This window comes from Mangifera indica, chromosome 5 (assembly GCF_011075055.1).
Source record: "Mangifera indica cultivar Alphonso chromosome 5, CATAS_Mindica_2.1, whole genome shotgun sequence".
Classification (NCBI taxonomy): Eukaryota; Viridiplantae; Streptophyta; class Magnoliopsida; order Sapindales; family Anacardiaceae; genus Mangifera; species Mangifera indica.
In genome coordinates this window covers 16,968,623-16,977,247 of record NC_058141.1, presented here as the reverse complement: position 1 = coordinate 16,977,247, position 8,625 = coordinate 16,968,623, and the positions used below count along the sequence as shown (strand labels likewise).

The 8,625-nt window shown below is 36.2% G+C and overlaps 2 protein-coding genes across 5 annotated transcripts; one reads left to right on the top strand and one right to left on the bottom strand.

Moving 5' to 3' along the window:
• Window positions 1-256: 256 nt before the first annotated feature.
• Window positions 257-2,993, top strand: LOC123217237 (U1 small nuclear ribonucleoprotein A-like). Of its 2 annotated transcripts, none has more exons than XM_044638125.1 (5): window positions 257-529; window positions 614-762; window positions 1,397-1,490; window positions 1,930-2,018; window positions 2,427-2,993. In XM_044638125.1, exons 1-5 carry the CDS (start codon window positions 409-411, stop codon window positions 2,715-2,717), a joined length of 744 nt encoding a protein of 247 aa, XP_044494060.1. In that variant the 5' UTR covers window positions 257-408; the 3' UTR covers window positions 2,718-2,993. The 2 variants fall into 2 exon arrangements, with proteins under 2 accessions (XP_044494060.1, XP_044494061.1); XM_044638126.1 differs by having other exon boundaries at window positions 264-493; window positions 590-762.
• Window positions 2,994-3,409: 416 nt separating this feature from the next.
• On the bottom strand, window positions 3,410-5,369 carry LOC123217238 (mediator of RNA polymerase II transcription subunit 28-like). Of its 3 annotated transcripts, none has more exons than XM_044638128.1 (4): window positions 5,210-5,369; window positions 4,944-5,141; window positions 3,790-3,902; window positions 3,410-3,711 (listed from the first exon to the last, which is right to left on the bottom strand). In XM_044638128.1, the coding sequence occupies exons 2-4, from the start codon at window positions 5,104-5,106 to the stop codon at window positions 3,577-3,579; spliced, it is 411 nt and encodes a 136-aa protein (XP_044494063.1). In that variant the 5' UTR covers window positions 5,107-5,141; window positions 5,210-5,369; the 3' UTR covers window positions 3,410-3,576. The 3 variants fall into 3 exon arrangements, with proteins under 3 accessions (XP_044494063.1, XP_044494064.1, XP_044494065.1); XM_044638129.1 differs by having other exon boundaries at window positions 4,944-5,122; XM_044638130.1 differs by having other exon boundaries at window positions 4,944-5,118; window positions 5,210-5,366.
• Between the last annotated feature and the right edge of the window lie 3,256 nt (window positions 5,370-8,625).

The window sequence follows — 8,625 nt, the reverse complement described above, 5'->3', positions numbered from 1 at the left end:
TTTTTCCTTATAATATACTTTCATTGGTACTGGATAATCAGTCAATATTTCTTGTTTTATACTGAAATAAACATTAGTAAATATATCTTAAAAATAAAATTTAAATTTAGTAAATATTTTTGTCTGATTTTGATTTGATTTGTGAAATTTGCGGTTGAAGGTAAAAAAAAATTGGGCAATGAAAAAAAAAAAGATTTAAATGAAGAAAGGCAATTGTTCATCTAACAAGGCCGACATTGCAAAATGTGGGCCAAAACCGAACTCTAGAGACACCAAATGGAAATGAAGCCCCAAAGATGAAGAGTGAACCATAGGGGCCTGCAAATGCAATGCAATCTCACATAAAACCCTCTCAAATTCCCAATTCAAGTGACGCTTTCCACCGAACAACATTTACATACCGGAGTAATGGAGGAGGTAAATCCAGGCAATGAAATTCCTCGAAACATGACCATTTATATTAATAACCTCAACGAGAAAATCAAACTCGAAGGTTATGCTTCCACCATCTCTTTCTCTCTTTACATTTGTAAGTATTGTCTAACAATCTAATTATGTTTTTTTAACTGTGTTTGGATACTAATTTCAGAATTGAAGAAATCGCTACACGCAGTTTTCTCACAATTCGGGAAGATATTGGCGGTTTTGGCATTCAAGACACTGAAGCACAAAGGCCAAGCTTGGGTTGTGTTTGAGGATGTTTCCTCCGCTACTAGTGCTATCCGGCAAATGCAGGGTTTCCCCTTCTATGACAAGCCTATGGTACGCTGCCGTTTTCAATTTTACCTTTTATTTGATTATTAACTTAATTTAATAATAAATTTTGAATGCGTCAAACAAATTACTGGAGACTTTGAAAATTATAGTTTAAGAGTAATGTATTTGTAGCCTTTTGTAGTAATCTAGCCGTGCTAATAACATTTGGTAGAAATATTTTTTTACTGAAATACGTTAGGGTTTTATGTGTGTCTATCCCAAGGAGAAAACTCACAAACAATGATATTTAACGTTGACAAAATTGTAAAATAGTGCATCATGAATCTATAATCTCTTAAATTTATGTTGTTGTTCCTTTGCCCAAAGATCATTTTGGTGATTGGATTTTTATTTTAAATTGTGTAATAGTGACACGTCTTTTAGGAATCTCATGCATTTCTGTGCCAATTGTACCATGGATGACACAGATAGTTTTGCTGTCAAGTGAGGACAAATAAAGTAAATCCTTGCTGTTTTAGGTTCATGGAAAATTTTTCTTTGGGATATTCTGCTCGTGTGATTGCAGTTATGCTTTACCTTGGTTGTAATTGTATCCGGTACATTTTCCCTTCTGCTTTAGAGAACGAGACTTAATTTTCCTATGGACAAATGATGATGGATAATATGTAACTTAATGCAGAGAATACGATATGCTAAAACAAAATCAGATATAATAGCAAAGGCAGATGGTACATTTGTTCCACGTGAAAGACGGAAAAGGCATGAGGACAAGGGTAAGACTCTCTTTAACAGAGCCACCACCTTCTTAGGGAAGTGCTTATGTCGTGTGGTTCTGTTTTATTGTTTTTAACTGTAAATAGTTTTTATTTAACTGGAGTGAATCTTCAATTCTCAACTGTTTCAATCTTATGTAGCAATGTTCATCTTGATAATTTCTATAGGAAGTTGAACCTTTTTACCGGAGTTTCTTAATTTAATTATATTATTATGTAATCTAAATTGACTCATAGTTATGTCATGAATATGAGGACGATGATAGTATTGCATTATATGGCAGGGAGAGAGGAAAACAAAGCATGTGTTAGGTGTCACTTTATTTTGTGAAAGACTATGTTATATTTCCTTTATCATTCTGTGATGAACAAATTTGGTGCACATTTATAGTACACATTCAGCTGAGGGTGCAATTATTCATATGTTGTCATGTGTTAGGAAAAAAACGAAGAGAGCAACACGATGCTAATCAAGCTGGAATGGGTCTGAATCCTGCATATGCTGGTGCCTATGGTGCAACACCTGCGGTAGGTGTCCTGATTGTCCTAATGCATTTGAGTGGAATTTTGTTTTTAATTGACTTCAATGTCTTTGCTTCTATGTGCTTGTTTGTTAAGTGTATAGTAATTTGTTTATCGTGGCTAAATCAATACACTAGACTTAGATTGTTATTCCATTTCAAGAATTTGATCATTACAATGTACTATGAAGCTATCAATACTTTTATTTGATCTACATTAAGTTCTACTTTTTTGCACTGCTGAAAATTTTTTTTGACTTATCTTAGATATCCAATCACGTGAACCTTGGAAAAATGGCTCTCTTTTAATATTCAGACATTACTTGCAAAAGTATAATTGGTTCCCTGATTCTTTGGAAATTTATTCTTATGATTCTTGGTGTGATCATTTATCTTTCTTTCCAAAATGGTGCAGCTGTCACAAATACCCTATCCAGGTGGTGCAAAATCTGTGGTCCCAGAGGCTCCAGCTCCACCAAATAGCATACTATTTGTCCAGAATGTTCCCCATGACACAACTCCAATGGCACTGCAAATGTTCTTCCTCCAGTTCCCTGGTTTCAAGGAGGTTAGGATGGTGGAAGCAAAGCCAGGAATTGCCTTTGTGGAATATGGAGATGAGATGCAAGCAACAGTAGCAATGCAGGGACTCCAAGGCTTGAAGATCGGCCAACAAAACTTGTTGATTTCCTATGCCAAAAAGTAGAAGTGGTGCTTCTAACCAGTATGACGTCTAACCAGTATTATCAACTGGTTAGATGTCATGCCTGCTAATCTGCAGTTATCCTGTTGAATTCTCATTGACTTGGAAGCCCAAGTGTATCAGATGTATGATTTTGACCGCTATGAATTTTCTGCACTTTTTTTGGCTTTCAAAAATGTTTAATTAACTGAATTTGAACTTCATGAAGTTCATTGTTATGTATTGCTGTAAAACTATGTAGCCCGTAGTATATCTGTTTTTCTTTCCTGTTTGATAGAATTGAGTTCTCTGTTTTTACAGGTGCGGAACTAAGATGCCGCTTCTGCTATTGGTAGTCCATAACTGGCTTGGTGCTAGTTAGAAAATGATAATTCCTTTCGCCGTATACTGAATATAACAATAATCCTGACACCGCCGGCTGCCCTCCGGCCCGTTTGGCCCATCCCTCTTGGTTGAGGTTGACTTACACAGGCAACGAGGTTGATCTCACCAGTGGGACATGAGTGAAACAAACACTTTCTTTCCGCCTAACTTAGATCAATAGCATAACGGTACAACAAAATTATCTACTACAATAATTATGAAATCAATTCTTATATCCAAAGTTTTCACTTATTTAGTGTATTTAGTTTAGTCTTAAAAGGACAGCCGAAGATTTTTCCATTACCCCCAAAAGAAAAAAAAAAAATAGAGGCTTAAAGTACAAGGTTACACAAGCTTCATTGTAGATGTTGCGATAGAAACGAGGAAGCAATCAATACTCTGAGGTATTATGCGTGATCCTACACTAAATGATAAATAACAAACATTTCTTCTTGTTTCTTTGCTGTGCTAAGAGATACATGAAATTCTTTATCACCGACTATACCCTCTTCAACTCCGTTTTGTGTTTATTCAATTGGTCCTTCAACTCATTCCTCCATCCTTGAATGAGTTTCTCCTGTTTCTTGATGATCTCGTTCTTAGTCTTCAATTCTTCTTCCATCATAGCAATATCCTGTTAAAACAAAGGAGGTACTTCATCAGGGACCCCAAAGTATCAGTGATAATAAAATCAGTGTGGTTTGTAGGTCACCTTTCTAAGTATTTCGGTCTTTGTTGGCTGATCCTCCCGTTGCAGACTGGTAAAATACAGTTGGAGCTTCTTGGCAGCCTCCATAAAATCTCTAGCATGCCTCTCCACATCAACTAAAGCAGTAAGAAAACAAGAAACTTCACTTGAGCATGGCTTACATTAGTACACATTACGCATTCCAATTAATACGCACTTCAATTTAACATTCAAATTTGTTTCATATTCATAGAGTTATACACATAGTGATTCCATAAATTACTGAAAACTCAACAAACTTTATACCATCAATAATGATAATAATGGTAAAAACCTACATCAAAAGTCAAGTAAATCTAGCAATAGATTAGTAAAACATTTGTCAGTAATCCAGGAAAATAACACTCTCATTGTGTGCCCCTAGATTTAGCCAAGAACGTCAACCGAATATTCAAAAGAGAACTAAAAACAGAATTATCTCAAGGTTCCCCAGAAACAAAAAAATAACGATAAACTGGAATTGCAATGTTAATTATGGGCATACTTTTTAATGTATGTTGATTCAATTTTTTTCATAATTACTACCATTATCTCAAATGCATGAGAAACCGTTAAATGAGTAAGTCATCTACAGCTAGGACTAAATTCACTCCTGTCATCGGAAGGTGGTGATGTATAACGCAATGGTTGGGGCATTTTGGGTTTTGACATGAGTACATAAGATGGATCATTAACCATACCTCAAACAACAGATTATGTTAATGACAAGTTAAAAAAAATATTGCCAATTAAAAAAAAAAATCTTTCATTAATTTTCATTCATCGAATAGGAAATCTAGCGGATACATGGATGTGGGCATTAGCTATGAATCTGAAATTCCGACTCCCGAAATTTGACTCTGAAAGCTCTTTCATTAATTCTGTTAAACATCATAGCAGTTTTACAAGCTAAACTAAATAGCAAGTCAGTAAATAGCCATAAGTATCATGTATTTCAAAGTTTCAAAGTTGGTCAAACAAGAGTAAAGCAACAAAAAGTTTGGGAGTAATATCGGATTTCGACCAAGAATCGTTTGTTTATTATAATGAAGCATATAGCGGGTTAATTAAACGAAAAGAGCAATGAATTGATGTTGTCCATGAATAAACAGTAGGTTTGGAGAAAAAGGGAAAGTTACTCTGATGAGACTGATGCGGAGAACGGTCGATTGCTTGGAGCTCTCTAGCAGGCAAGCATGGAAGCAGAGCGGCTTCCAATGCTCCTACGCACGATATCATGTCTTCCCGAGGAGGATGGGGCGTTTGTTCAAGTTGTTGATCTATCGCTGCTTGTTGAGCCATCAGATAATGCTTCTAACTTTATCGAAATCAATTTCCTTCAAAATATTAACTTTTAAGCAATGAAAACCTAAATTCAAAATACCAGCGAAATACCAAAAGGTACCTGCAAACGATTTCTGTTCAACTCGGTGTTAGTGAGCTGCGCTTCTATAATGAATTGTCTTCACTTCTGGGGTTTTACGCTGTATACACCGCCTTACTGCCGATCAGGGCGGGTTTGGTGCCAGGACCCGCCCCAGAAGTCACACCGGTATTGATCCACTCAATTTCACATATTACTTTCTTTTTTTTTTTCCCGGAATTTACAATGAGGTAAACTGTTCCGTAGATTTAACCTCGGGACTTTAAGTACCAGAAGTAAAAAATAACTAGATTTCTACTCAGCCGTTGAGGTAAAATTACATATTTATAAATTTGATGCGGTATCCTTTGTTAAAAAAATTACTAGGTTAAAAAAAAAAGCTTATAAAAGCTGTTGGGCAATTAGAACAACCTCTCATCCAATTATATGTGTAATTTTTAATTTTTAATTATTTAATTAGATAATAATATACTATTATTTATATATTGTTATAAATTTAATACACAAGTATACAAAGATAAATGATTCAAGAAGAATGGAGAAGAAAAGAGAGGAAGAGCAAAAGCAATTGAAGCAATTGATTTCCGGATGAAGAGAAGAGAAAATTGTAGTTTACATGAAGAGAAGAGGGGGTATTTATAGGCAATTTGCCTCCCCTCCAGCCAATAAAAATAATTCTTTCCAGGTTAAGCTTCAGAGGCATTTAATGCCTTCCTATTTCTTTTGGCTAAAGTCAAAAAGAGGGGGTGGAAAAATCCACCATCTGCAACACTCCCCCTTGAATTTTTACCACTTACAGATAATTATATTAACCTTGCTAAGGGAAAACCAAATGGGATAAAAACCAAAGCAAAAGAACATAATTATTAAATGTCCTGTAAGTTGGCGTTGGACGTGCTTAAACTGCCTCGTTAAAAACCTTACTAGGAAAACCCAGTGGGACAAAACCTAGTGAAGGAAAAAAGAGTACAGTGCACCTTTTGTCCAATATTGAATAACCTTCAAAATTTGCCTGATGAATGCTCCCCCTGATAAACGTTCTCCCTCTTTATAATAGGATCAACTTGGTTGCTTGTTGAATCGCCGCATACCGATGTTATACACTAACTTCTCAAATGTTGATGTCGATAGTGTCTTAGTGAACAAATCTGCAAGATTCTCACAGGATCTGATTTGCTTGACATCAATCTTTTTACTCTGCTGGAGCTCATGAGTGTAAAAGAACTTCGGTGAGATATGTTTGGTTTTGTCTCCTTTGATATACCCACCTCTAATTTGGGCTATACATGCTGCATTATCTTCATATAATATAAAAAGAGTGTCTGTTGTAGAAGGAAGACTACATGCATTCTGAATATGATGGATGACAGACCGTAACCATATACATTCTCGGCTGACTTCATGGAGAGCTAAAATTTCTGAATGATTTGAAGAAGTTGCAACCAAGGTCTGCTTGGTGGAGTGTCATGATATAGCTGTGTCATTATAAGTGAAAACATATCCCGTTTGTGAACGGGCCTTATGGGGGTCAGAAAGATAACCAGCATCTGCATATCCAACCAAACTAGGATTTTTAGGAGATTTGACAGAATAGAATAATCCTAAATCTCTAGTCCCACATAGGTAACGGAGTATATGTTTGATTCCGTTCCAATGGCGACGGGTTGGTGCAGAGCTAAATCGGGCCAATAAATTTACTGCGAAGGATATATCCGGTCTCGTGCATTGGGCCAAATATAATAAGGCTCCAATTGCATTAAGATATGGTACTTCAGGACCAAGTATCTTTTCATCTTCTTCTTTAGGACGAAATGGGTCTTTTTTGGATCAAGAGACCGAACAACCATTGGGGTGCTCAAAGGATAAGCCTTAACCATATTAAAGCGTTTTAATAATTTTTCAATATACGCTGATTGATGGATAAGTATTCCATTTGAATTGTGCTCGATCTGCAGGCCGAGACAATATTTTGTTTTCCCCAAATCCTTCATTTCAAATTCTTTTTTCAGATATTCAGTAGTTTTTGAGAGCTCTTCAGAAGTCCCAATTAAATTCATATCATCAACATAAACTTCCACAATAGCAAATCTCGATTCTGACCTTCTGATAAAGACACATGGGCATATAGGGTCATTCACATAACCCTGTTTTTTCAAATATTCACTGAGGCGATTGTACCATATACGTCGAGATTGTTTTAATCCGTACAATGATCATTGTAATTTAATTGAGTACAAGCCTCTTGAATTGACACTTTTTGCTTCAGGCAATTTGTATCCTTCAGGGAGTTTCATGTAAATTTCAGTGTCTAAATTTTCATATAAATAAGCAGTACCTACGTCCATTAGACGTATATCCAGTCCTTCAGAGACTGTTAAACTAATTAAATATCTGAATGTGATTATATCCATTAAAGGTGCATATGTTTCATCAAAGTCTATACCGGGCCTTTGGGAAAAGCCTTGGGCTACAAGCCTGACTTTATATCTAGCAATTTCATTTTTCTCATTTCTTTTTCTCACAAATACCCATTTATATCCAACGGGTTGTACGTCTTGAGGTGTTGGAACTACAGGCCCAAACACTTGACGTTTTGCTAGGGAAGCTAATTCTGTTTGAATTGCTTCTTCTCATTTAGGCCAATCATGTCTTTGTTTGCACTCAGCCATAGTACGTGGCTCAAAATCATCATCATTCAGAATTTCAGTAGCTACTGCAAATGAGAATATGTCATCAATTATAATTATTCCACGATTCCACAATTTTTGTGTATGAACATAATTTAAAGATATTTCAATATTCTCATTTTCCTGTTCTTCAAGATTTTGTACCACTTCAGGGGTTTGTGCCACTTCAGGGGTTTGTACCACTTCAAGGGTTTGTACCACTTCAGGGGCTTGTACCACTTCAGGGGCTTGAGTCTCTTCAGGGACTATAACCTTTTCTGGAAGAATATTTGTTTGATTATTTGCCTTTCTTTTTCGAGGAACAGTGTCCTTCGATCCAACAGGTCTACCACGCTTCTGGCGTGAGGTAGATGGATTAGTCACGGCTCGAATGGACTGTTCAGCAGTCACATTGATTCTTGCTGGTGTATTAGCAGCTGGAACATGTGATCTTGTCACTTTTGCTGTATCAACAAATGCATCAGGCATTTGGTCGGCAATAATTTGTAATCGCACTATCCTTTGCACTTCAGTTTCACTTTGGGATGTGCGAGGATCTAAATGAGACATGGTAGGTACATACCAAGTAAGTTCATGCCTAACTTCAGGAGGCATTTTCTTTTCCCCTAAAGATGGAAAAGTTGTCTCATCAAAGTGACAATCTGTAAATCGTGCAGTAGAAAGATCACCTGTTAATGGTTCCAGGTACCTGATAATGGATGGTGAATTATATCCAATATATATTCCCAAACGACGTTGGGGTCCCATTTT

Coding starts and splice junctions, on each gene's coding strand:
- LOC123217237 (XM_044638125.1), top strand. CDS start 409: ATGGAGGAGGTAAATCCAGGCAATGAAATTCCTCGAAACATGACCATT. Junction 530..613: donor CTCTTTCTCTCTTTACATTT/GTAAGTATTGTC, acceptor CGCTACACGCAG/TTTTCTCACAATTCGGGAAG. Junction 1,491..1,929: donor GAAAAGGCATGAGGACAAGG/GTAAGACTCTCT, acceptor GTCATGTGTTAG/GAAAAAAACGAAGAGAGCAA.
- LOC123217238 (XM_044638128.1), bottom strand. CDS start 5,106: ATGGCTCAACAAGCAGCGATAGATCAACAACTTGAACAAACGCCCCAT. Junction 3,903..4,943: donor TCCGCATCAGTCTCATCAGA/GTAACTTTCCCT, acceptor TTACTGCTTTAG/TTGATGTGGAGAGGCATGCT. Junction 3,712..3,789: donor AGACCGAAATACTTAGAAAG/GTGACCTACAAA, acceptor TTGTTTTAACAG/GATATTGCTATGATGGAAGA.